The following is a 27,671-nucleotide window of genomic DNA, read 5'->3' as shown; positions in this document are numbered from 1 at the left end:
GTGCCTCGCTGCAACCTTCAGAAGCTCCAATCAGTGATGTGTTTCTTTGGTGCAAAAAAGACGGACAGAATCAGAAACTGAGGCGCACGCAATGACCCGTACCTCAGCTGTGATTTGAGCTCAGTGAAGCGCGGCCTTTTGCTGGGGTCGTACGACCAGCACTTGGTCATCAGGCTGTACAGAGTCGGGGGACATTGTGGGGGCATTGCCAGACGCTCGCCATTCTCTATCCGGCCAATGACATCATTGTTCTTCACCCCCTGGAAGGGCTTGATGCCATACATGAGAATCTCCCACATGCAGACACCTGCCAAGTGAGATTATAGAGTCATCTGAATTATAATCCGAGAATTACCATGCATCGCAGCCTTACCAAACATCCAAACGTCACTGGCTGTGGTAAAGCGTCTGAAGTTGATTGACTCCGGTGCCATCCATTTAATAGGCAGTTTACCTTTCGATGCTGAGAAACACAAGTTGCATGTCATTCAAGTTGATCCTGAAGATTAACAGACGCAGCTCAACCGTTACCTTTGTAATAAGAGCTGTCTTCCATGTAGCGTGACAAACCAAAATCCCCCAGCTTCACACAATCGACAGTAGAAACCAAAACGTTTCGAGCGGCGATGTCCCTGAATGGAGGCCAAACAATACACAAATACATGTTCAGAACCCATCACTACACTTCTGCTCAGCTGCAATGTTTACCTGTGTACAAATCGTTTGCTCTCCAAATAAGCCAGCGCCGTGCTGAGCTGATATGAGTACAGGATGAGAGTTGCAAGATCTAAACTGTACTTCCTCACTTGCAGGAAGGATCGCAACTATGACAGCCAGCGGACCCGGAGAGCGAAGAGAAGCAGCAACAAAGCAAATAATAAAAGCAGCAAGGTTAAAAACAAATAGCATCAATTCCAGGACTAAATCTTTTAATCCGACAAGGACTTCAGAGATTTGAAGCCTACCTCTCCAAGTGTGCAGAGCTCCATGATAATCCAGACAGGATTCTCCGTTATCACTCCCATGAGCTTGACGATGTGAGGATGGTCAAACTGCCGCATGGTTACTGAACAGGAGAGGAAGACAACCAGATGAAATGGCGATCCCTGCTATTTTAACACCCACAAAACTTACATGCTTCTTGAAGAAACTTTTCCCTGACGCTGTCTGATGTTGAATTTTTACACGTTTTCACAGCCACTGACAAAGCTGGGTTCTCCTGCAAAGCAAGGGGGATCATGTTTTTGAAAGAAAACTAACAAAAACAAGTTTGTTTGAGAGGAAAGTAGAGGAGAACATGATGTTACACAAACAGAAGTCAGTAAGTCGTAATGAAATGGTAACTACCGGGCTAATGTACACTCCTTGGTGGACGTCTCCGAACTGCCCCTCTCCTATGCAGCGTCCCAACTCAATGCGATCCCGCTGAATCTCATAATCCTGTGCTAGAATCACAAGATAGGACACCAAAACAATATTTCTCCGGTGACAGCAGAAACCAGGCCAATGGATGGATGGTGCACGACACGTGTCAGGCCTCGCCAAGCTTGTCAGAGCGAGTGACATGATGCATCCCAGCTCAGAGCAACCCTCAATGCTTTACCCAGACGCTCCACCCGGTGGTGGAGTAGCATATTGGCAAGACTTTCAGGATTTTAAATCCTTGTATGCTGATATTCTTCTCAGTCTGACAAGTTTGGCGTCAGCAAAGCTTCATGTCAACTACATGCAACAACAGCATCTGCAAACCACAAGGGGGCATGCCACGGGACACAGACAAACAGACCACAGGGATTGAGGAGGAATTTGGACAAAGTCAGGTTAATGTTACGAATCGGCCACCAATTTAGAGATTGTTGTCAAACAGGAATCATATTTACGGTTCACTTTTACCACAGTGGATTAGAGTTAATAAAGAACACCACAAATGTCTGTGATATTGTGACTGCTGCGAGGCTTGTGGGTTTGCTCTGCTGGATTTGCATGTCACTACCGAACCTGGCTTTGTCCAAATCATTAGTACTCTACATGGAAGCAAAACACAGGGTTATTTGACCATAAAAACACACATGGTCGATGTTGACTGTGGTCAGACTGTCCAGTGCAGTTGACTTAAGGCAACATGCATGACCACCAGTATAAATCTTAAAAATACATGTCAATGAAATGTGATCAAAAGCAGTTCTTGATACAGTCAGATCAGTTTTTGTGGGCTTTAACCATTCTATCCCCCCCTTTCCTCTAATAGAGAGCACCATGCTTTGAGTAAGACTATAGAGATACAAACTACCACTCTACTAACATAGCTAAAGTCCCAAAAGCTTTTAGTTTTAACTGTTGATTCTCACTTCTCAGTTCCTATTAGAAGCCCTTCTACTCGTCAAACAAAAGGGTAGTTCAAATTAAGTTGCATGTGAAAATCCTTCTCCACAGTTGCAGGCAAAAATATTGGTCACAACAATCATGTTTCAGTCTTTACCTTGATCTAGTCCATAGTATTCTGGCAGACGGTTAGTGATAGAAGAAAGAATAACTAGTAATGAGTACAGAGATTCAGAAGTTGTTAGTTCAGCGTGTCAGTGTAGTGCACTTCAGAGTTGTGATGACAGACAAGGGCAAGTTTGATTTTTGCTCCATTTCAGCACAAAATGAAGCAAAAAAAGAATTACTGTAGAGTTAAAAAAGATTTGATTCTCCTAAAATCATTGTTGTGTTCGAAAAAACAGTAGACAAAATAGTTTCACTGGCCTTAGAAAGGCCATTAGATTCTCATTCTGTTGTTTCAGAATTTATATTAGAAGCGCGTTAAATTTCAATGCAAAAAAATTGGTACTTTTTTTTTTTTTTACAGAACTATGAGTTGCAGAACTGCAATAATCATCATGGTGTTATCACAAACACCCTGTCTGAGGTTAACTTTTAGCTTGCCAAATTCAAGTGCATGAATTGTCTGCTGGCAGACTGACACGGCACAAATCAAAATAGAGCTTCAGAGAGGGGAAGCAGCAAGCAGCTCACACATATTTCAAGACAAGGATGATCATTGAAGAAGAGATGTGAAAACAATTTGATTCCATTTCGTGAAGCAGCACACCAAATTTGGGTCTTTGCAGATTTTTAGAAAGAGTAGTCAGTGACAGTGAGAAAGTGAAAGTTCACAAGTCTACTTACTTGAAGGCATTGTGTAGGTGTCCTCTTCATCTATGATCTCCGCATAGTCGTCCGTTTCTGATGAAGAACCATAACATAAGTCTTAATTGGAGATGCAGAAAGACAAACTCATGTGTATTAACTACACTAACAGTTTCTAAAACATAGACAACAGAGTCCAATGAAACAAGCAGATCATTTCTTTCAGCAACTGAAATTCAGAAAATTACACAGACTCCGACAGGACCTGACAATGTTTTTACCCACCTTCCAGAGTAAACGCTGGACTAAAGAGACAGGCGTGAAAATAAATCTTATTGTAGAATGGGGCTACTGCACATGACGAACAGGCAGAGGGAGTAGAGCGAGGCAAACATGCAGAGGAAGGGGAGGGATGGAAAGGGCTGTGCTTTTTCCAGTGGCCAAGAAAATACTGAAAATATGTTGTGTAATGGAGAAAACTGCGACAAACACAGAGGAATACACCACAACTCACTGCGTTCACATTACAAATCCAAACGCTCTTTGACTTCTGATTAATATTAAGCTGTTCTTGGATAATTAAGGAAATGTGATGACATCTATGACTCTCATATTGATCAAGAAATAAGATCGCTGTCTGCATTAGCAAATTCTGCTCTTCCCACGACTCCCTTTGATCCCGCTGCACTGGGAGACACAATGAGTACAACATTTGAAATTAACGAGACGAAGCAAGCTAATCGCTGTCGTCATCACTCAGCACCACAGTTGAACAGAATGAAAGGGCGGGAGCAGCAACTATTGTCAACTTGTCTGACTTATTCTTGGAAAATTGACACTTTTAATATGAACGCAATTTGAAGCAAGCCATGTGCTGGTGAAGGAATGTATACGTTTTTACCATCGCCACTAGTGTGACCTGCAGCAGCACCACGATGCACAAACAGGGGGAAAGAGAGGTTAGTTTGGCAGGAAAAAAGTGAAATGAGAAGTGAAATTCAGCTGTTTATTAGATACTTTCACTTCACTCTGCGTATTAGTCAGAGGTCAGGAGAAAGCCAGAGCACAGAATGGGCAAGAGTGACTCAAACTCTCCATGAGGACATCTGGACAGACAAGAGCTCTTCACTGCAGGCACACATGAGGCTTTATCAGGCCACACGAATCTATGCCTCCTTTATCTGACTCATAGCAGCGCTTGTGAGTACGTGTTGTGTTGTTCACTAACTTGAAGCAGGGAGAAGAGTACAACAGTTTTCTACCTGACACACAAACAGCTCGGGTTCGAACGCCATCCATTCGCTTTTCCATCCTCCTTTCATGATTGGACACTCTGAGACAGAGAGAATGGAGATGCATTGGTGTGTGAGAAGAGTCCATGACAAACTGAGCAGAACATCAGTTGTACTTGTATGGCTCCATAGAGTAGGCCGTCACATTTGGACTAATAACTGGGGATTTCTGAAGCTGTTTTGAATTAGCATTTCTTTAAACCAAACTTATTGATGAAACTAATGAAAGGAAACCTCTCGCGGCTCAAATGTATTTTTTGCTACACTTCATTCCTCGACAAGACTACAAGTTAGAAGAGTTTGAATGCGAAAACAGTTGACTTACTTTGGGATGGACGGCAGAGCTCTGTCGCCGTCTAAAGGACAAGGACATTTTTAGGTCAGATAAATGCAACATCAGCACAAACAACCCAATATTAAAGGATGAAAGCTCGAGTTACCTTTCTGCACTCTGACAATAAAAGAGTGAGTTGCTGAGGAGACAAGTCGACAGTAGCCGTCTATCAGGTCGGCCATGTTTTCCGCCGTAGTCAGCGAAGCTGTGGTCACTGTAAGAGGCTAAACACAAACGTAGCCAGAGAGAGACTGATGTCAGAGGGGAGCAGAGGCTTGCCTCACAGGGGACACAATAAAAGCTTTATCAGTGGCACCATCTTCGACGAGAGCACGTCTCTGTCCACGCATGCACACTTCAACACTGATGCCAACACGTGTTCCACTTCAACATCCTGTTGAAAACACACGCCACACTTGGACACACGCTGGCACTTGAGCGCAGATGGTCACACCCTCTTTACTCTGTGGTGCGCTGCTTCTTTAGCACATTTCAATCAACTGGGAAAAATATCTTTACAGGTAAGAAAAAAAACTAAGCAGTGCACTCATAATTTTATAACATTATTTATGTAATATTAGCTAATAATGTCCCATCAGTTTTACCATCTTTTATGTCTTAAATATTTCCCTTCCCCAAAATCCAACCGTCACTCCCCACAACTCCATTTAGTTGTTATACAATAACATGGATCCAAAACTCAACATCAGAAATTGTTACAGAGGACAAGCTGGTAGTGGTGCTGACACTTGGTCCAAGTGAGTGAGCCAAAAGTCCTTGGACTTATTTCTTGTTACCTCAAGTGCACCTGCTACATTGAGCTGCAGCATTCCTTTTCTGTCCTTCTCTTCTAACGAGGAGTACTGGATGGATTGGACCTGGTTAAAGTTGGCTAAGTGCGTCGGCTGGAAGGAACAGAAGGGGCGCAGTTAATAAAAAATGTCTTTGTGTGCACATTCACAAATGCAATTCAAGCCTATGACCAGAACTAGCACACAATCGTTATCAATTTCCATAAAAAAAAAACAGACAAAGGCAGCCAGCAGAGGGCAGTGTCGAGTTGGGGGCTGACAATAAACACCTAGTACAAACTCACACGAGAAGCAGTGCAACGCGCTGGACAGCGGAAAGCTGACAGCAGTGAAGCAGGCTGAGCAGCATTTGTTATTGCAAACTCACCATGGAGCCTTTATCTGTGAGGTAGCTAATTCCTTCCTCTGGTCCAATAGCCAACTCCACTGATATGACCCAGCTTGACTAAACACATGAAAAAGAGATATTAAAGAGAGCATTCACATAATATTGACTTTGTTAGTGTGAAATAAAGTGGGTAACTTTGTACTTTGTAAATCTGTTTTGGTGAGCAAAGAAGGACCATACCCCAAGAGCACACTTGAAGCACTCCTTGTCAAACCGGTAGATTGGTAAGAGGATCTCAAAGAATTTGTGGATGCTCTGTTCATCATTGAGGTTGGCAAACTGCTTAAAGGTTTGTTGAATCTGCTTTCGAAGAGTCTTTGCCTGAAAGAGAGGTGGGGGATGTGTTTAAGTCACGAGCAGAAGGACCACATTTCCCAGAAACACACTGCAGAGCGCTGACACAGCATGTTTGTGAGTGACAACAGCAGGTTCAACTTAATTCACGATAATCAGATAAACAGACATTGAGACAGGCGTCCATTATGTCAAGTCGGTGTCTCTGCCAGTCAGCAAGTGTGTCTGACGACCAGTCAGCAACAAGGCGGTGCAAATGAAATCAATGCTGGAGACCCTGAGGAAGTCAGTGCTGAGGTTTTGTTCTCTCTACCTTGAGGGAGTCCAGTAGACTTTTGGGGAAGAATCTCCTTAAACCAACGTCTTTTCTGGACAGAAAGAGAAAGAAACGTGAAACTACAAAAATCTATCTGCATTAACAAGTGGATTTCATTTCAAACTTACTCTAAAAGCTCATAGTTGGACTTTTTATCCAGCGCGTTGCCCGGCATCTCTCTGAAGAACCGCCTGAATAATTAAAAGGAAGATGAAGTGATTCATAAAACGGTATCTAAAATGAGAGCCAACTATTGAAGTGTAAGAAACGGCACCTGATTTCCAAACAGCCAAGCTTCAAAGCAACATCTTGATCCACCTGATCAGCTATATGATGCATGTAGTCGCTCTTCACCTGGCAAAAACAAATGAAATTTCAGACTTCCAGTTGGCTCGGTAGCCTGATTGAAACTTTATACTACAATTGTTCCCTCCATTCAACTACATGGTTCAGCCGTAAAAGAACAATTGTTTAAGGTTTAAGGACAGTCTTCCTGCTAGCCCCAATCTTATGAAGTTCCACTTGCAATGCTATAGGTCTAGAGTTTCTCTGCAGATCATTGTATTCTACTCTCTACGGTACAGGTGGTTAATTTTACACTCAGTTCTGTTTATCATTAGAGAATGTAGACTTTCCAAACAATAGTACACATTTGCATATTTCGGAACACAAAGATTCACAGCACTGCGTCCTACTTGGCTCACCTGGTGGTAGAGGTAGTTGAGAGAAGGTTTGTCTTCAGAGAAGTGACTGAGGTAACCCTTGGGAAGATAACGCATCCGCAACTCGTACCTGGGACACACACAGGCTGACAGTTTACCAACTACTATGTCTACAGAGAGAGTGCATTTAGCAGATGGACAAATACACTACATTGCAGCGAGTGACAAGACAACTTTAGATTTAGGGAAAATAAACTGAAACGAGCCACACACATGTAGTCTCACACCATACTGCCAGGATAAATGAAACATCACTAGCTACTGAGCATGGACCTCTCACACATCCAGACCCTGAAGCAAACTGCACTAACTGCTGTGAGTTCCAGATGAAGCAAACTGGGCAATCTCTTTTTATCAGGACAAATAATTTAACGACTGGCATATTGCAGTGACTACTGTTGAAGAAAATGGGTCAGAGGAGCTGAAGTGACAATCTGCTTAAAAGCTCCAGGCCTAACAACTGACGAAGTTGAAAGTGAAGAGAGAATAAATAAATGATCCTGCGATGAATAAACCAGGCGAATATGAGACGAGAATAATAGAAAACAAACAAGGATGAGCGCTGTGAGAGTTTGCTGATCATCATAGTGAAAGAAGGCAACTGCAGGAATAAGAGGATGCAAGTGGCAGAACGAGAAAGGCGTGAGATAAGATTCAGTCCATCCCCAGGGCGACTGCTTCCGCTCTAACAATAGCTTGGCAACTGCAGAAGGTCCTGTGGGCTTGAAGCTCAGCTGCCCTCAGAAGCCAGCCGTGAGCAGCTGGAGCCCTTCTGCTGCACGTTTGCATTGCTAACAACTTCATATTTGTCGAGGAATAAGGGGGTCCACTCATGACGCGAAGAGAATTTAAATAATGACAATCAGCAAGGGGAGTTAAAATCATTATCAGCTGTGGGGTGAACACGAGAGTCGACCCTCAGTTCTCATTCAATAATGGATAATACAGGCAGGAAAAAACATCATACCTCTATTATCCATTGTTAAAGGATAATACAATGTGTGTGTGTGGGTGTGTGTGTGACAACAACTAACCAGAGGACCAACAAACACCTGAAAACTACATACCTCCACTCCTCTTGGGGGTGCTGTTTCTCATACTTCTCCCTGACATGAGACACACCCAAATCAGGATGCAACCAATGGCGCGCTTCCGTGTGCAGGTGAGTTAATCGGAGGCCAAGAGACGACACACAGCGCAATTTGTGAATCTCTGCTATCTTCTGGATGACGCCCTGATGCAAGAGGTGGGAAGGCAACTGTGAGAACTTCAACTGTGCTGTTGGGCTGTTGACTTGCTTTCTTACCCTGACATCGGTGGCATCTCCGTGTCTGATATTACTCGCCCAGGTGCACGGCTCGCTGTTGGTCTCGAAGTAGTGGAAGATCTTCAGAACTCGATCCATGGAGCCCGGGGGCCGCTCCAGCCCTCCCGCAGAGCCGCTCGTTCCAACACTGGTATTGCTGGACATCCCAGACCTGGATTTGACCCCACAACCTCCCCCAGCAGAGTGATTGAGGTTTGGCTCCAAGTAGGAGGATGACGCCATGCCAGACTCAGGAGTTCCTGCAGGGGCTAACTGGCTTTCATATTCTGAGGACAAACCAGGAGACAAACAGAACATGTTGACATGATCAGTATTCTGGAATGTTGAGATCAACAACAGTTTTTCAATGAGCCACCAGAGCTGGATCACGGAGGGGCGTGACACCTTGTGGAAGCAAATCGTTCATGTCCGTGGTTTCAGTAGCCAGGTGCTGAGCAGCTGTTCATTTCTGTAATTTTTTAAAAATGAATCATTATAACGTTATTTCCTCTTGTGTCACGTGCAGGAGTCACAACAAGTGATATTTGCAAACATCACTGAGCAAAGATAATGAAACCCATGATGCCAGAAGACTCCCAGCCTTAACAGATTATCTACGTTCCTTTCATCCATCCATGTCATTAAGATGAAAACTTCTCAAGCTCTTTTTGTTGAATGTTTTCACCAGCTCAGAGGATGTCACAGAATGGGCAGACTAGGATAAATTAATTTTCAATGAACGGTCATTCATATACAAGAAACACATAACATCTTGGTTCTGACCAACAAGTTTGGCAACTTTATCGCAAAATGTCAAGATCAACAAGACCAACAAATACAACCCAGGCAGCACTTTGGCCTGCTAAACTACGTGCTGACCTGTAGGGTGATGCCTTAAAACACAGAATCATGTGCATCAGAACTGCGAAAATGACATGTATGTAACTGACAAAAATGTTTGAGCGTGTTGACATTCCTCTCGTGCAAACATAGGAACGTAATGAATGCCAGACAGGCACTCGGATTCAGGGAAATGGCAGACATTGGCTTTCCTGACGACATTGACACGAAAAAGGTCAAGAACATGGCAAAAGACAGCCAGTGGGAACTGTTGAAGTGGGTGGGGCTAAGAGTCATCAGCCCAAGAATGATGCATACATGGGTCGTGAATGAAGAAAACAAGGATGGAGTCATCAGATTTCTACACAGATTAAACATTCCCAAGTCGTCCTCACCTGCTACCACGGAGCACACACATCCCCCCCGTTGAAAATGTGCAGAGTGCAGTGATACGCATAATAAATGAACAGCTGTTCATTACCGATATCAGTTTGGTCAAAACAACAGTCATAATTCAGGTGCATTGCAGGAATTAATATTACACACGTCAATACAGGGCCTGCTTCCTAGCGCAGAGTCAATATTTTGATCCATTAGAGGCAATTCAGAGGAGCCAACTAAATACACATTAGACTGTGAGCTTCATTTAGGAGAAGCTGACAAGCTGGCCATTCATTAAAAAAGTCAATAGACAGCAGCGAAACTCCGACACTGGGTTCTTTGAGCAGACTCGCAGTTCAACATGGATCAGGTGACTGTAGGCAAATAACAGCACAACCTGTGGGAAAGAGCCACCAATCTCAGACAGAGTAAAGGTGTTTCACAGGAAAACTGAAACACGGTTTTGGGATTTTCAGGATGTGCTTTTTCTAACTATTAATTAGACTGCAAGATCGTAATGTGAGATGACTACGGTCACCTTCCTGGGGAAGAACCGTCGCCGCACAACATGTGAATTGATATTTGCCCTTAATAATCCAACATCTATTTCAAATGCATTTCTTGAAACATGAAATTAATTAAGCATTGCTGATGACGTCGGACACATCGTAGGTGGAAGAGATGTCCTCAACATTCCAGTGGGCCATGTTGAGTCACCAAAGCACTTTCAGCTGACTGTTCAATTGGTACATCATGTGATGACTGCAAATGAACCACATTTTATTTCTAGTTTTCACATGTCCTCACTGACAGCGTCAAAACAACCCTTCTGTCCCGTCACGTCTCATCTTCATCACGTGGTTACAAAGCCAAAGAGCGTTTCACTGAGCTGTCCATCTTGCTGTCCGTCAAAACAAAATATTTCAAGGGACACGTCCATGAGTGAGGCATGAGTTTGCGGTCGAAATATTTTACTTTTGCTGCCTTAACTTTCATGTTTTCTCAAGTGAGATCTCAGCAAATGGTTGTCGTCAACATTGTGAATTGGTTTTAGTTCCAAGTGAATAATAAAGAAAACCATACTAATAAACAGATCTATATTATGCTCCTATAAAATAGGAGAAAAGAACTTTGTAGATATGTGGATTAAAACATGGCGACTCTTTTTCAGGTTTCATTAATTTCAGGAGAGAGTGTATCTGGCTGCAGCAATGCTTCTGGAGTCATCTGAAGTAAATCCCCGAAGGAGAAGGCAGGAGGATCAAATCATCTAGGCCATGCAGGCAGTCAGGAGGGGGTGCAGGCAGCTGCCAAGGCTACCATGCCCCCCACCCCCTTCCCTGACTGATCAGCCTGTTAAACCTCAGAAGACTGAAGTTAAACTCTCTCTCATACCAGCAGCAAAAGGAGGACACTTTCTCTCCTGCTATCTGGGTTACTAGCGCAAACCTGGGGCGATCTGCAATCCTAACTTTGCTATTTTCTCCTTGGTTACTAATTAGCCACTTTTATCCCGCTCGTTGTGCGTCACTGTCCATTTCCAGCATCCTGTCCTCCGTTATTCCTCCCCCAGGAAGGCACCCTCACCCTTCTTCTGCACCCCCCACAACACCACATCAACTCCTGCCACTCACAAACCTTTTAGTTCCTTCCTCCTTGTCTACATTTGATCCTCTACACTATTGAACCAGCGCTTTCACTTCCTCCTCCTCATCTTTCCCCTGCCTATGAGGCGCTTCCTCTAATACCCCTTTTTTTTCTGGCTTTTACCAAACGTGAGCATTTTCTACATATATACAACTGCGGTTGATGTGCTCAAAACATAAAATGGCAGTTAGTTGGATGCAACACCAATGACTATAGTACTGGATGTGTCTTTCATTTCATTCACTGAAGTTGAGACACCATTAGCAACGGTTTACCTGCTCCCTCTTGTGCATTTACTGCCTAACAAAATCAGCTTACTTAGTGTGCAGCGTATGAAACTACTTTGCAGGTTGATTCTGAACTGGAAATATATCTCCTTGATTTTAAAAATTAAATGCATTTCTGTATTTTTAATTAATATCTAAAAACCCAGAGGAAGTGTGAATCTTGGTTCATGAAAATCCCCAAACGTCATTTATTACTCCTGACTTCATAAACTTTGGTCCTAAAGTGACAGTACATGTTCAGCATATGATGAATATAAATGAGCAGCACAGATCAGATTTGTCACATTGTTTCCATCATTTATGTTCATAGCAAAAATAGATAAGACCCAAAGCTGATCCAACTCATCTTACTGTTCCTTGGTTCTTCAATATACATTTGAATAAATAAAGCACACTTTTCTTGAGTTGGGCTGTAGAGAGCCACTGATCTACTGTTGTAGACCGATTTGTACTGCAGGGATGGTGCAGTTTGGCATCTCTCCACACCCTATGTTTGTCTAAGACATTGGGACGTGCAGGTAGTATTGCAGCTGACCTCTCGTGTTGCAGTCAGCTGCAGCAGCAAAAACCACAGATGAAAAAAAAACAACAACAACACATTTTCCACCATGTTGTAAACACAGATGGCAAGCCCCATTGATATTTTATAATGGTGTCAAGGGAGGCCACACCTTCCCTCACACAGGCCAGGAACACTAATGTCACAGTACTGAAGTGGTGTAAGCTGTGTGTGGCTAAATCTCACTACTGCCCAATAAGGCTTCCCTTTCACTCTGGCTGCTATTGTGAAGTCACAGATCACGCCTCCTACTTGTCTCCACCAGGTCCACCTTGCCAGCACCCTCTTCTTCACCAGTGACCTTGGCCCACGACAAATGATTTACCGCAAATACTTAAACAGTTTTATACCACTACTCCCTCAGTTTCACACAAATTCACATACGGTCTGTCATTCATCTTCTAGTTTGTAGGAACAGGGTGCACTTCTTACTGATAGAATCAATATTACATACTTGGCAAAGGGTGATGGGCATAAATGCAAGCCCCTTTGGTCCAGCAGAGAGGTATGCAGCCACTTTTCTCCATCCGTCCTGAAGGAGACGCGATTCCAGTTTTGACCAAATGACCCCAAAAAAAATGGTTGAAGTCCAAGAACAGCATAGGTTCCACCTCACAGAGCGTTTCCACCGTGAAATCTGAACATCTTTAGGAGAAATTCCTGTAAAATTGAGCCTCAAATGCAGGTATGACTGTCGGAAAAATTGACAAGGCTTCTTATGCAAGGGCCAAGTTAAGTCAGTCCACGATTGCTTTTAATTTGAAGAGGCAAAGCTGGTTCAGGAAACAAAGAGTCAAGATGCCAAAGGGGTTGGACGACGCTTCAAAGATGTAATATCCGAACCAGTTTAAGGCAAAAGTTTGCGGTCTAGGTTGCGTAATCCAACACTACTTCAAGCAAAAATCGCTAAGAAGCCCCTGCGATGGCTGGAAGAGATGAGTGAGCGTCCAAGAGATCAATAACCCCACCAAGACTCTTGACTGAGGATAAGAGACCTTCACCACAGAACCTGATACGTCAGAAATGTGGCAACGGAACAGTGCAATGCAGAACAAAAGAAGTTCAAACAAGGAAAATACTGAAGCCCCAAAGCAGGACTCGAAATATAAACGCACAAGGAACAGGAAGTTTACAGTAGTAACCGGTGCAAATCATTTACCTTCTAACCTCTTTTGACATGAACTTCCCCATTATTAACACTGCAATGATTTCTTCGCTTTACAAAATGAGAAAGAGTGACGCAAATGCAATTTGGAGTGTGATGCATGGACATTGACGGTCATCGAATCGTCAGTCGTTATTTACAGCTACTGATTACACTGCAATGAAATATTCATCAGTCCAGCCCAACACAAAATGTGTAACTTAACAAAAATCTAAAAGTCTCAAAGAAAAAGACACTAGTATTTTAAGTGACATCAGTCCCGATCCCAACAGTTTATGACAATGTTCCGGTTATGAAAGGCTGGCAACAGTCGGGCCACTGGTCCATGAAAAATTCCATGTAATCACATCACAGCAGCTTTATCCAGAGAGGCTATTTGTTCTGTAAATCCACACTTGTCCATTGTCCTCGGGAAGTTAGTGTGCCATGAGCGTCAATATAAAAGAGGAAGAAGAATCTAGGGCAATCAGGGACACTTAAAATAGTAGAGTAGCATATAAGAGAGGCAGAAGTTGAAGAAGGCCAGCGAAACCGATCGAGGATCGAAAACAAAAGGGAATGAAGTCATCCAGGATGAGGACAGAAGGAGACCGACCCCGGGAGAGATGTTAGCGTTCCATGCTGGGGACAGTTTCCTATAACGTGCTGTGCCTCCAGCGGTTATCCAGGTCAAAGCAGGTGTCTGATATCAACCAGGGACCAAAGAGGCAGAAACCAAGGGAAACCTATACAATCCCAAAACTGTCATACATATCCAGTCGAGATCTGTGATGAAAGAATTACGCAGCGAGGTCCAACGAAAAAACGGCGATCAATCCACAGCTGTGGCTTCTGAGGGCTTTCTTTTGGAACAGCAGGCGAGCAACTGAGCTCTAGCCCATTCGCAGTCCCTCACTCACACTCACACACTCACGGTGCTGCAGTCGACGACACACATACCGAACATCCAGTGCAGAGCTCAGGCAGCCAAAAGAGCAGACCAAAGAGACTGAGGAGTGAAGCTTAAGCCCGGGAAAGAGGTTTACGTATGCAAAAGCAGGAGTGCGCAGCATGTAGGTGACAATCAGGGCGACTCACAGGCAGCTTGAACATGATGAAAGCATGCATTAGATGATGAAGCACCGTGTTTTTATACCAACATCGCTGCATTAATCGTGAGCAACTGTAATTATTAGAAAGTCTTGTGAACAAACGGGGTATTTACAGGGATCAGATTAGTGACTGAAAACATACATTCCAGCCTTTGACCTGAAAAAAATGCCCCTCCCCCAGTTGAGTGAATATGAGAATCTACAAGGCTGAAATTGGCAGCACTTATCTATAGAGAAGTTGAGTCAAGTGCAGTACTGACTCTTTCTGTACCCTGACAACATGACCAATAGGAATTTGAGAAAGCTCAATACTTCTATTGTCAGCTGCGACAAGTCAAACAAATCCAGAATCAATTTATCTTGAATCATTTGGACGTTTTATGTCTAGTGCGCTGCAAGCTGTTAACATCTTCGATTTATTAAGCACTTGAACATAGTAGAGTGCATTATAATGACTGAACCTTTGGCCCATGGCTCTCTCTTTAGACGTGGAGTGATGTGAAGTGCGTGATATCCCCATGCATCATGCAGTAAATGTCACTTGTGCTATAATTGAAAAAAAGCAAAATCAATGTAAAAGGCAGGGAAGTATAATGCCACTTTGATATAATGTGAACAGCGATAATATTCCAGTGTTTAACAGCTACGAGTGGGCTTTTATGAGAAGTCCGTTGATGATGTCATTGTGAGGAAATGGAGGTGAAGAGGTTAACTGTGGGTAGAAACGCCAATCAAACAAACACAATCTCACATTCTCTGTCATTCCCCTTCGAAATCGATGAATGTTTGGCTCGTGAAACTAAACTATGAGATAACTGAGCAAATCATGTGCAGCAGACAATATATTATTAGAGATTTGAGAATTGATTGAGACTGAGGCAGAGGTAAAGAATTCTTCAATGATTTTGAATTTTAAACTTTTGTTTACTGATCCCTCTGTTCTCCAATTTCCACTGTGAGTCCTCCAGAATTGCTCCTCCACCTGGGAGCAGCGCCACCAATAGTGATAATTGAGAGGACAAAACCTCTTCTCAAACTATGAACTTTTCCAAATATGAAACAGAAAAAAGTATGCTCTTAAAACAATCTTTTAGTTAACAATTTAATCATACCAATCCATAAAATGATATCAGAATACGCTGTCCAACTCACCAGAGCACTGTGATATCCTAGAAAGATCTGCAACAAAGAAAGGAAAATAAACCATTACTTTTCAGTTGATATCAAAACAAATCACAATACAAAACAAGTTACCATTTATACTATTATTTATCACCCTGATCTAACTGGAGTCAATGGAAGGGTCCATCATTGGTAGCCCAGCAGTCTTGATAAAGGTCCAGTTGAATGACAAAGGTTGATCTCATTGAGTAGCTACTGTAGCTGACATGTCCTTCAGCACCGGCATCTCTGCAGCCAGCAACCCAGATGAATAAGGGGAATATGATGTGGCCTCATAGATTGCCAAAACATCCAGTATGAGATGGCAAAATGTTCTGCTCAGTCACTGGTGTCATTCACGAATGAATGAATGAATCAGTTATTTTTGCTGCACAGCCTTGTGTTAACAAGCAAATTCAACAAACTAAGTGAACATCTATACACACCAATGCAAAGTGCAGTATTCTTCACAGCAAAATGCATTTAAATAGCAGTTCTAAACTAGATTTAATAGTAACTCAGCAGCAACATTTCTTTTTGCATGTCCGTAAATCATTAGACTTGTATATAGATTACTTGGTCAGACACAACGATCAATAAAGGAGTTTACATGCATGTGATTTGTTCACAGTGGACAGAGCGTGATAAACCCACAGCTCACCCAAAACAGCCCAGCCTGAGCAACAATCGCTTTAGTTAAGCTCCCAGCTACTACCTCTGGTGTATCACTTTTCTTTTCAGTGTTGTGTACAAGCTCAACAGGTTTCTAGTCATGACAGGTCCCTTCGCAACATCACAGCCTCTGAGAACCCCTGACAGTGCCATCAAACTGGTCTCTCTTCTCTGAGGTCATTTCGCTGAAAAAGATGGACATTCGCTGAGTCTATCAATACATTTCATCAGATCACTTCTGAAAGAAGAGACATTTTACAAATTGTGATTTTAAGGACCAACATGATTTGCATTCACAAACCCAACAGAATTAAATAAAATGCCAGAATCAGAAAATATGACCCAATTGAACTCAAATTAATAACAGCCCCTTAAGTAGAAGAACATTTGGACAGAAAACAATTATCTGAAGAAGAGCTTTAAGCATTGCCACTTGCATAAACACTCTTCAGTCCTTTGCACTCCCACTACATCACATTTCTCTGTCATGCTCTCAGCCTTTTTCTTTCTCCCACACAAAGTAAGAAACCACTGCCTCCGGCTGTGAACCACAGAGTTGACACTGTTATACACACGCTTGGCTCAGGCCTGAGTACAACTCCATTTCCATACGCACAACCGATTTGAGCAGCTCATGCCAGTCAACTTCAGAGAATGTGAAGAACCAAGCTCGTAGCTTCAGGTTGTCAGTCTGCTGATGGCCACTATTGATTGACCGCAATCTCATATAGGAGATTTGTGCACTAAAGTCTAGTGTCCATCGTGGGTTCTTAATACGGACTACAGGAAGTGAATACAATCCATACATTTAGACTTTAAGCCAGCGAGAAGACAGCAGTCCCACAGATGGTTAACAATGCCTGAACCACAAAAGGTGGTGGTATTGGGCACATTTCCAATGTAGTACAATGTAGTTTTTTTTTTGCTAAACCTGTTTTGCAAGACAAGAGAAGTATGAGGGAATCAATTGTTGTTCATCTGATCGGAAGTGTCCACACAAAAATACTTAACATTTAAATCTCCATACAATACAAAAAGGCATCATTTATTTCAACTCAGATCATCATCTGCATTCAACGTTGACAGATATTGTTGGTTTCATATATGTAGATAACAGCAAGATGAAGAAGCGAGTGCTTCAGTGCCTGGCAGCATGCCCAATTAAGGTGAACATCTGCAGCTGAATTTCTTATTTATATGCCCATTTCAGAAAATCAAATCTGTTGTGGAAGTGAGAAAACGCAATTAAAAGTCTACATCACTTTAATAAAATGTCGGTAATATGGACCAGGGATGGTGTCAGATACCTAAAACAAAGGATGGCGGGGAAGGAACAGGTAGCATTGAATATTGTTGCTACAGAAGGATAAAACTGGACCAGCAATGCAAGACAGATGGCGACTAAGCTCTGTTGACATTTGATAACTAGGTGGTCGTGACTTATTTCCTTGTTTACATGCTTGACATATTTTCAAGTGTTGTGCTGCCAAATAAAAAGTCTGTTTTTCAAACTGTTAATAGATCAGGGCTAACTTAACGGTATTCTTGGAAGCTCTTGGAAAAACATCCTTACTAAACTTAATTTGATAAAGTCTTACACATGTGGCCGTTTTTTCCATTTCAAATGACATAAGCAAGCAGTTATATTTTAATAAAACTTTGCCACAAATACAGCTCGAGCTTAAACATGAAAAACACCACACTGAAGCGCTCAAAACAGATCATTGACTGTCTAAACAAGAGTTAAACTGCGACCAAGGCCTATACTGTATGCCAAGTAAGAATATAAGGTCATATACTAGTCAATCTCAACAACAAAAGCGTACCTGACTATTAGCTACTGACCGACATGCTAATCACGAGGAATACGTTCAGCAAAACTGGAAGGATTCTAATAGGGGTTGGCTTTTGATGACCCAACAGGAGCACATGTTTACACCAATACTTCCAGATGAACTGCCACACAGCATGTTTCTGCATTTGCTCACACAAATCATGTGCCCATGACCACTAAAGCATTGACAAAATTATGCAATACACAGAGCAACCGCACCATGGTCAACCCGCTTCCTCTTCCTTCAGATTGCTGGCTAGAATATGACACAGGTCATCAGGTATCTAAGCTATTGCTTGTGGAGCAACACAACAATGCATGCCCCGAGGCTCGTCATGGTATCCGAGGTAGAAAAGGAATTTAGCACAGCACAACAAAACAACAATAACACAGAGCTTAAATAAGCCAATGCTTTAATCCATCACAGACGGCATGGTTTCTCTTGTAGCAGATCTATTTCCCACGAGTAAAGAAAACACAATCAGACCATGTGACAACACAGTTCAGTATCAACAGCATTTGCCAGATGATTGCAGTGCTGTCGACTTCACTGAGACTTTGGGGTTTGTGTGTAGCAAAGGTGATATTTGATCGCTCCAGCCTGCAGTTGTTGAAATGGATTTAGATAGAGACACAATTACACTGCAGCTCTGTGATTCCTGCTGAGCCAAGCTGGCAAATTAAGTCCAAATCATCCTCATTGTAGAAACAGAAAATCAGCCCAAGAGTTACACAAATAAAAGTCTTCTATGTGACGACACGTACAACAGCTGCATGTCAGTCAGCCACATGAATCACTCACAGTCCAGGTGACTCGATCATTCGAACTGCCGAACTGTTTTGAATCAAAGCATCACTCGGATCAAACGAAAACATACAGAGGCACACATTTGAAACGGCAAAGCTTCCGGGCAGATTTACAGAAAGCAAATCAGAAGCTCAGTCCTTGTTTGCGCTCCGTACGCGATCTGTCAGGAGTGCTTCACATGCAACTGCTTGCACGGTGGTGATCAGCATGAATTCCTTTCCCTCACCCAGCCAGCCCCACTCTAACTTACCTGGTTCCGAGCACAACACACACCAAAGCCTGACAGAACACCCACAAACACGTTAAGGAGCCACACATACCTCCCGTGGAGCAGCCCAAAAAGTCCCAGAACTGCATTTTGCAGTCAGTGGGAAGAGGACTAAGCCTCTGCCAAACTGTCCGAGTATCTCCCTTTCCTCTCCACTACTTCCTGGTTGTACAGTAGTGCTGTCACAAAGTAGAGGGAAAACACCCGCCCTCTGATTTGTTTCAAATTGCCACACCTGGGGGCTGAGTTTCATCTTAAAACAGTCAATTCATTCACGTCAGCTCGTCCGCTCGGATCAGCGTACGCCACTGCCTGTTCGTCCATGTGTCAATGAGGGAAGATAACAAGGTATAGAATTCACTTAGTCAACAAACACATTCCAAATCTCATTCGGACAAGACAGCCTGCCAACATTTAGAGGACAAACAGCACCTCTCTCACAAACGTTTTAGATCCTCCTAACACAAATTCGATATATTCAAAAATGCACGTGTTCCTGTGTATGTGAAGCTTTTAGAAAACAGTAGGGACCATGTGACATGTCTGCACACTTTGTTCTGTTTTTTTTTTTTCAGCTCTACTTATTGGCTGCATCACTCTGCCATGTTTCAGAAACAGCATCAGCCATAACATTATGACCGTCTGCCTAATTGTGAGCCTGTTTTCCCTAGTGGACTACACCAGTGACTACTCAAAAACATCCTTGTGATTAGTGGTAGTCCCCAAGCAGGTGTCAGCGTGGGCACGATCACTGGTCAGAAGCGGCACGCTCTTCTTGCTTCAGAGCCAAGATTAGTGGTACAAAGCGGTTGATGAAATCGAAAACAAGTGATGTGTGTTTATATGTGTGTGAATATATATCGTGGAGGCTCTATAACCTTAGTCATTAACTGAGTTTTTTTCCCAGAATATCTGCAAAATGTTTCCATTAAAACAACACGAAATCCAGTGTGTTTTTAAATGGGCTTCCATGAAACTTCAGTCAGTGAATTACTAAATCAACCATCCTGCTTTTGGAGGGTGATTCTGGGTTCATGGGTGAAGCATATCACACAGATCACAGGCCAATTACAACTAAAGACAATATTCAGTTCACGTATGACACTTCTGTGCCCTGACGTTACGAGCCTGGAGGCATCATTGAGCTTGGTGGATAATAAGACAGGAAATCCAAATGAAGAGCAGAAGGCAAGACCCAGAAGACCCAGGTCATAAAGACAGTGATGCAATCTGATGATGTTCTGGTACATGGACTGCCTCCAGTTAGTTTGGCTCAGGAGACATGTCGGGGGGAAAGAGACAATCGAAGGGCAGGAAAACAAATGTGTCAGGGGCACGACAGTGCATTTGGAATCTGGCTGCTCCATACATGTTCATTTCAGCACCACACCAACTCTTTGTAGGGGCGACTTCTTCTTCTACACATGAATTCATGGCTGATAAATCTGGAATTGAAAAACAACCCGAACCGGCCACATGGTTCTGAGCGCAACAACCCCCTTCTTTTGTGGCCCTATGTTGACATAAAAGCGATGTTAGCGTGGCTGCTCATGACAGGAGCCATCGGTTTGGAGCCCGAAAGGATAACTTGAGGTTGGTTTCGGCCACTGCACCACAGCCACTGCCTGCGAGGAATACAAATCACTTCAACACGTCTGGAACAATAAGTCATCCTCAGTTTCCAGATAACGGTCCACATTTGGCCAATATCGCAGCCGCGGCTTCAGCCCTGGCGTGAACCCCATTGTCTGTGACTGTAACCCCTTTAATGCTAAGCTAGCGGAGCTAACGGTGGGATATTCCCACTCATTCCGCCCACAAGGATCAATACTCACCCGAATCAGGCCCAGCAGCTCGGCCGCGCCTACTCCCGGTCCCCGGCCACCGTTCCTGCTCAATACGCGCTGGTTCTACTCATACGTCCGTCAGTGAGAGACCCAGTTCGGAGGCAGTCCGCTGAGAGGGTGTTCGGTCCACAACAGCGCCGTGGCCGGTGGTCGGTGTCACTGACGTTAGCAGCAGCTAGCAGTGCGGCTGCAGCAGCTGGAGGCTCCGCTCTTCCAACATGGCTGCAGCTGGCGGCTCTGTCACGGCGAGTGTCCCGACCGACTTGGAAACAAGCCCAGCAGCCAACTTTCACGGTCACTTTAACAGAGAGCGACGTTTCATTGATTCCGGTTCCGTTGGATGATCCACTGTCACCGCAGCGGTGATGTTCAATTTGATCAGGAGTGAGTCATGTGAGGTGTGTTCCATGCGCTCTTCAATATTAGCAACTATTATTCTCTGATTCACCCACGAAGTCAATACTATTTTCAACACACTTGTCCTTGATATAGCATGACCCCCCCCCAACCAATTCCCCTGCTTACCGAAAAAACTAAGCTTTAAGGTTTTTGCTTGTTTTTTAGTTGTTCATTTCACACAAAAATGGTGGAAAAAATATGATTATCTAACTGAAATCCTCTTTAATCTAACAGGTCCGAAACAATTTCTTACCCTCACATCTTCTCTGTATATTGTATCTATTATTCAATAATAATTGGCTCTGACAAAGGTGTCCCGGCTTATTGTTCTGCATGCACCTCTCCAAATAAAAATCATGCTCATGTCCTTTGAAATCCACATTAAAGATCTTTGGGATCTTTGGGAAATATTATCTTAGTTATTTGATTTGACTGTGATCTTGACTTTCAACAATGAGGTTTACTATAACAATAGTTAAAGGATATGGTTTTTGGTGTTAAACCTGCGAATGAGCTTCAGTAGAAGCTGGCTGTGGAGAGGGGAAGTCAGTGTTGTGTTTATGTCTGATGCAGGTATTCAATGCTTACATGATGTGTGTTTGCTTTTTTTCTCCTTTTCTATAGATCCTGAGTTGGTGTCTCGTGGCTAAATATAATCTCAAGGGATTTGTGGCATAGATAATTCATCTCAGTATCAAAATGGTTGGTGAACAAAAGCCTCTTTGAAATGAAGATGCTCCCTCCTCTGTCAAGTCGTCGCACACAAACAGCATCATTATGATGTTGAAGCTTTTCTCCCTGAATCTGTGCTTCTAATTTGGCCCACACACGAACTCACCTACGCTGCGTACGTCCATTCATGATTCATAGATATCTGTAATCACATCCACGTTTGAGTCAGTCACTGAAGACTGTGGCGAAACGGTATGCAAAGGTTGCAGTTGTGAAAATGTCAGCCAGCAAGATGTAGGAAATATATATTCCTTGTCAACACAAGCTGAAATGGACTTGTAATCTGCCCTCACTGTTTGATGTGTTTAAACATGTCAAAAAAAGTTTTTACTCTTTACTTTATTTAGAATAAATACAAATATCCAAGCAATGTACACGCTATTATCTGACGTAATATGACATGGTCAAGGCTAAAGCAGGTGATATTTCCTCACTCTGGCTGTATAACACTACTTGAGGTCAGTGATCTTAAACTATACTGTAACTGGCGTATTTCGGTGTATGATGAAACCAGCGCTCTATCTAGTGGCCAGATAGTAGCACTGCATATACCACCATCAATTGAAACCTCCAGACACTTTTTAGAAACAGTCCGTCAATATCTTGAGGAGCTATTCAGGACTGCACCTGACACCACTAAAAGAGAATGTACTTTGCCGACAATGATTTAACAACTCAATAAATAGGAATCTTGTTGTCACAAATCTATGGTTGAATGAATTAAACAGTCGTCATTGATTGGCGTTACAAGACCTAACGCAAAATGACCAACTTTACAAGTGATAATGTTGATTTAAAATAAAACACAAGCCTAAGATTTATGGATGAATGTTTATTCAGTGGTATAAATAAGTCCTCTATCTAGTAATAATGTCTTCATCATGCTAGTGTGTGGGAGTATATACACACATCCCTAAGATATAACACTGGAATGTACATAAACGTGTATTTTTGGATAGATACTGGGAAGACTACTGACAGACTGAATACATGATGGAAGAGTGCAGGGTCACGTTGAGTTGGTGCACGTCAAAGGGCATGACAGGAAAGTGCATGCAGAGGATGAGTTTTCTAGCAGGCCATCTCAGTGGACTTTGAGATGTTGCGCTCCATGTGTTGGTTGGAAATGCTCTCCATGGAGACGTCTGTGTGCGAACGGCCACGCTTCTCCTCCATGCCATGGGAGTGTATGCGGCCTCGCTGCAGCTCGTTGGTGTGTGCGCGGCTCCTTGAGCCATCGAAGGAGGAGATGCTGGAGCTAGAGGTTGTTCGGGAGCGAAGTCTAGTCATGCTGGCACTCGATACTGAGGGCAGAGAGATTGTTGTTCAAATATTAGTAATAGCTGCTTTAGAGATAGAGCTGCTCTCAGTGTGACTTACAGTATCCCAGGCCTTGGATGAAGTATTTGAAGGCTTCAATCACTTTGGCAGGCTGAGAGAAACACGCAAGATAAATGGATTTTCTTGACGAGTGGAAGGTTTTACTTGTTAAGTTTGTTGACTTACCTGATCCACCTGAGGTAGTCCTCCACAGTCGGCCATCTGCAAGGTTAATAGTCGCATCAGTCGAGTGTATGTGGTCTTTATAGGGCTCAGGTACATGAATTCAATTATACAATAATAATTCGCAAGAAGAGGTTATGCTGTATATGAATAATATACTGGATAAACTGACCACTAAAATCTGATCAGTTCAAACACTGTTCAAATCCAGTCACTGTATTAAAAGAAACTGTAGTTTAAACTATTTTGTTAACCATGTGTTATTGCCTTACGCTTATTTTATATCGATGTATTTCATTTGCATAACTTGAGTTCATAATATTCACAGTGCAATGAGCCCAATTGGACAGTTGGCGGCAGTAGAGTCATAGAGCATGTAAAGCTCCAGAGACACAAAGAAGAGCCTGCACTCAGGGAATGAATGAGAACCTGGTCAAAACGTTGGTAAGCCCACATTTTTATCACCATAGCCATGTGAAAATTGATTTATTTCAGTTGTGTTTCTTTTAAGTTGATATATCTGGTTTCTGCTTGTTTCATCTGGAGCTGGTAACTTGAATGGATGCTTGTTTTGTACCATTGAAAGTGAATGGAGGAATCTGAACAATGAAGGTAGTTACAGACTGTTACCTTCAGTAGAGTTGTCTTTGTTGGGTTGAGTTTGGAGTTACAGTCCACCACTGCATCCACAGCAGGAGAGTTGTCTCCAACGACCAGCAGAGTGGAGCACCTTAGATATATGGAAAAACATGGGCGTTATGCTCATGCTTCATGGCCATTTATGCTCAAATCACTTTGACTCTTTATCGCAACGCTCAAATGGTAGAACTCACTTCAGAGTCCTGGCGTTGATGTTGCCATTAGGAACAGGCCTTTCCACCGCCAACATGCTGCGACTGTTGTACGAGCGGACAAACTGAACCACATTGGCCTGGTTCATGGTTGCTGTGATGTGGTGGCGATATGTGGCGATGAGGTCGTGGTTATTTTGGATCTCCTCCTTCCCAAATAAGTGGGTGATGACTGTGTCGGGAAGAGTGTGGGTCCATTCAGTGATCTGGGATGTAAAGATCAGTCCAAAGTATGAATAACTCCATCAATAAACTGGATGTACAAACATTAAAAAAAGCAGAACGTCCAGTACCTTGTTGGCAAATGAGTCGATCAGTCCTTCAGCTTTGGGGTTGATGTTGACCAGAACTAAACCGTCCACCAGGTCTGGGTGGTTGAGCTGAGACAGATAAGACGTCACTTGAATTTTGGCTCAAACAGCAGTTATCAAATATTTTAAAAGTGTATTCAAACATATATCTGTATTTTTAGCGTGTGTATGAGCTTAATAGAGCATCTAGCAAACTGTTTAAAATGATGTACAAAGTAATATCTACTCACTGCAAAGTTGGCCAAGATCCAAGCACCTGCGCCGACCCCGAGTCCAATAACACTTTTCAAACTGTAAAGTGTAAAGTATTTCTCTGTTGTCACTGGTATCAGTGAAGGCGAGCAGAAGATAGGATCTAATTTGTTCTTACCCATAATGCTTCAGGACAGAAGGAAGTGCCTCAGACAGCTGATCCATGGTGGGGTAGGTGAACCTGAGAAGGCAGCAGCCCGAAGTGTTAATTTGTTGAATATAAAAAATGATGAAAGCTAATCTTTAAAGAGATTTGGCCTGCAGACCCGGTTGGAAGTGTTTTGGCTCCCTCGTGTTGGCCAGGGGCTTCAACATGACACACTGGGAAGTGTCTGATGATCTCCTGCATGTCCTCGTGGCTGAACAGAGTCTCGAAACACGACTTGTCTGCGGAGAAATCAGCAGCTCAGTTTGGTGTGTAAATGACAGCTTCATTAAAAAAAAAAATGGGTTCAGTCTGTCAAATGTCTTTTAATAGGCTCTATATGTTTTGTGAAAGAAGGTGTCGGTCATATACATCCAGTGATACGTGCTCTCATCTATGGGTCTGAATTCTGTTCAACATCCTCAGATAGAGTATAACAAGAATAGGACGTCATGTTTCCAATCTAATAAATGTTTTTAAAATAGAAAATCAAACCCAAATAGTGAAGTAAAATATATATGCAAAAGTTGACTTCATCTACTTGAGAATTGAAAAGTACAACATGAAGATAGCAACAAGACAGCAGCAAGTTAAGAGATCCAGGTCAGTCTGTTAGGTCAGGTCAGGAAACAGTGGTGGCTCACCACACCGTTTACTGTGATGGTGCTAAGCATTTAACAAAGCATATGAATTCATGTTCTTGTAACTCCATGTTCTTGATCTCTGACCAGTGACCTTGCCCTACAGAAACTCAGAGGTGTTGACTGTCTCTAAAAGCTTACGGTTCAGCCCGATGTCGTGGTACGTCAGGATGACCGGGCGGTTTGCTCTCGGTACTCCCATCATGATGGTGTGGACCTTCCCATATGGAGTGTCGATGTGCTCCTCCTTAATCAGAAGACAATGCATTTCACAGTTAGTTACCTGCTATCGACAGCCCTTTCATCCACCCATGATGAACTCACGTTGATGTGGGGCTCGAACACAGAGTCGCACTCGCTCTCTTCCAGAACCATGGCTGCTGGCGCTGTCTCAGGTGGGTCAACAGGAAAGAGGTGTTGTGTGACGGCAACCTTGGATCGGATCGTCTGGCTGGTCTTGAGTTGCAGTGGAGGACAGCTCCGATTGTGTGAAGGACTCCCTGAGCTGCTTTATATACCCAACAGTGCTGATCTGCCACTAAGCTGAAGGTCCAACCTGACGCACATGTGGCCGCCTTCCTGCTCTAATCTCCTCTCATGCTGCTTCATGCCATCTCATTTCAGTTTGATCAAGAACTGAAGCATGGATGCTACGACCACTGGAGAGTTGGAGGGGAACTCTAGAGTTCAACTTCAACCATACAACAGGACTTTGATAATCACGTGATATGAAAGCTGTCAGAAGACCTACAACTGAGCTATACATTCATAGACATATGAAGATGCATGATTGTGAACTTGGTTCTGAAGATACATAATTTCCTTTCACTGTGTTTGAGGATTCAGATCACCTTGGTCCAAGCTGTCAGGAGGTCACTCGTCTAATCTCAGAGAGCCATCTGCTGCTCGGGGCAGAACGCTGTGCTCCCAGCAGGTCAGCTGACCCTGACCTTCGACTTACTGGGCCACAACCCTGTTTACGAACATCATCATACATCACGGTGCAACATGCACACCTCTGGCAAAGATACAGAAGTTAAGATGATGAACTTCTCACTCAGTTATTTAGTTTCCCATTGGAAGGAGATTGGATTATTTACTAAACTCATCGGTCCAAATACAGCAACTTTAGCCTTGGATGCAACCAACTCTCGGTTACTGAAGTGTTTACTGGGAACATAAAGTGGAACATGACTCATGCAGGGATTTTCAACACCGCGACTTGTGTGTAGTTAAATACGCTTGCCCCATCCTTGTCTATTCCACCAAGCTCAACAACTGCACGTGCAAAGTTGGAGGTTCGATTTTGGCATGAGGCAACGCCGGCTTTGGAACGACTCTGGGTTCTGCCATTTGCATGTTTGGCTCCAAGTTCTCCATCAGTATGAGTGTGTGATGTGTGGTTGTCTACTGGTCAAGGATGACCCTCTCCCCACATGTCTCTTGATAGCAATGAGTGACAGGAAATGGAAGAACGAATGAAAAGAATGGTTTTTGACAGGAAACATTGTGGTTTTGCGACTAAGATTCAGGAAAGTTATTCATCTAATAGCTGAATTTATTACTGACATCTTTGCCTTTAAGGTGATTGTGCGATGCAATGTTATTTAAATGTACTTGAACAAGCCTGCTGTAACAGACTGTCACGCTTGTAAACCTTCTTCTAGATATTCCCTGCAGG

General features: G+C 43.1%; 2 protein-coding genes across 10 annotated transcripts in view; both read right to left on the bottom strand.

Annotated features, from left to right (window-relative positions):
* LOC128772019 (focal adhesion kinase 1-like) overlaps positions 1–21,526 on the bottom strand; it is a 38,021-nt gene extending 16,495 nt beyond the window's left edge. Inside the window, exons 1-24 of one of the 9 annotated variants that reach the window (XM_053888004.1) lie at positions 21,145–21,526; positions 15,719–15,745; positions 8,597–8,883; positions 8,358–8,524; positions 7,273–7,360; positions 6,843–6,922; positions 6,697–6,759; positions 6,566–6,620; positions 6,139–6,279; positions 5,938–6,015; positions 5,556–5,663; positions 4,865–4,982; positions 4,750–4,780; positions 4,395–4,465; positions 4,034–4,051; positions 3,172–3,228; positions 2,480–2,500; positions 1,348–1,445; positions 1,135–1,219; positions 966–1,066; positions 709–824; positions 532–632; positions 374–463; positions 103–307 (exon numbers count right to left, since the gene is read on the bottom strand). In XM_053888004.1, coding sequence (XP_053743979.1) covers positions 103–307; positions 374–463; positions 532–632; positions 709–824; positions 966–1,066; positions 1,135–1,219; positions 1,348–1,445; positions 2,480–2,500; positions 3,172–3,228; positions 4,034–4,051; positions 4,395–4,465; positions 4,750–4,780; positions 4,865–4,982; positions 5,556–5,663; positions 5,938–6,015; positions 6,139–6,279; positions 6,566–6,620; positions 6,697–6,759; positions 6,843–6,922; positions 7,273–7,360; positions 8,358–8,524; positions 8,597–8,839 — 2,135 coding nt within the window. In that variant the 5' untranslated portion in view covers positions 8,840–8,883; positions 15,719–15,745; positions 21,145–21,526. Of the gene's footprint in view, positions 1–102; positions 308–373; positions 464–531; positions 633–708; positions 825–965; positions 1,067–1,134; positions 1,220–1,347; positions 1,446–2,479; positions 2,501–3,171; positions 3,229–4,033; positions 4,052–4,394; positions 4,466–4,749; positions 4,781–4,864; positions 4,983–5,555; positions 5,664–5,937; positions 6,016–6,138; positions 6,280–6,565; positions 6,621–6,696; positions 6,760–6,842; positions 6,923–7,272; positions 7,361–8,357; positions 8,525–8,596; positions 8,884–12,764; positions 14,430–15,718; positions 15,746–19,361; positions 19,714–21,144 lie in introns of those variants that run through there. The other 8 variants (XM_053888002.1, XM_053888006.1, XM_053888001.1 and 5 more) reach the window with 8 other exon arrangements.
* Positions 21,527–23,104: 1,578 nt separating this feature from the next.
* LOC128772021 (protein NDRG1-like) lies at positions 23,105–26,483 on the bottom strand. Its single transcript, XM_053888010.1, has 11 exons — positions 26,315–26,483; positions 26,132–26,237; positions 25,471–25,591; positions 25,323–25,385; positions 25,183–25,243; positions 24,935–25,021; positions 24,624–24,847; positions 24,421–24,520; positions 23,794–23,829; positions 23,668–23,719; positions 23,105–23,591 (listed from the first exon to the last, which is right to left on the bottom strand). Exons 1-11 carry the CDS (start codon positions 26,363–26,365, stop codon positions 23,359–23,361), a joined length of 1,134 nt encoding a protein of 377 aa, XP_053743985.1. The 5' UTR covers positions 26,366–26,483; the 3' UTR covers positions 23,105–23,358.
* Positions 26,484–27,671: the final 1,188 nt, after the last annotated feature.

This window comes from Synchiropus splendidus, chromosome 15 (assembly GCF_027744825.2).
Source record: "Synchiropus splendidus isolate RoL2022-P1 chromosome 15, RoL_Sspl_1.0, whole genome shotgun sequence".
NCBI lineage: Eukaryota > Metazoa > Chordata > Actinopteri > Syngnathiformes > Callionymidae > Synchiropus > Synchiropus splendidus.
The sequence above is the reverse complement of the archived record's forward strand: the minus strand, read 5'-3'. Positions and strand labels throughout refer to the sequence as shown.

Bases quoted from the DNA above. Each gene is read 5' to 3' on its own strand.
- LOC128772021 (XM_053888010.1), bottom strand. From the start codon at position 26,365: ATGGTTCTGGAAGAGAGCGAGTGCGACTCTGTGTTCGAGCCCCACATC. The intron at 23,830-24,420 runs GTAACAGTCTGT...TTAACCTTGCAG, and splicing joins CAAAGACAACTCTACTGAAG to ATGGCCGACTGTGGAGGACT. The intron at 23,720-23,793 runs GTAAGTCAACAA...TGTTTCTCTCAG, and splicing joins GACTACCTCAGGTGGATCAG to CCTGCCAAAGTGATTGAAGC.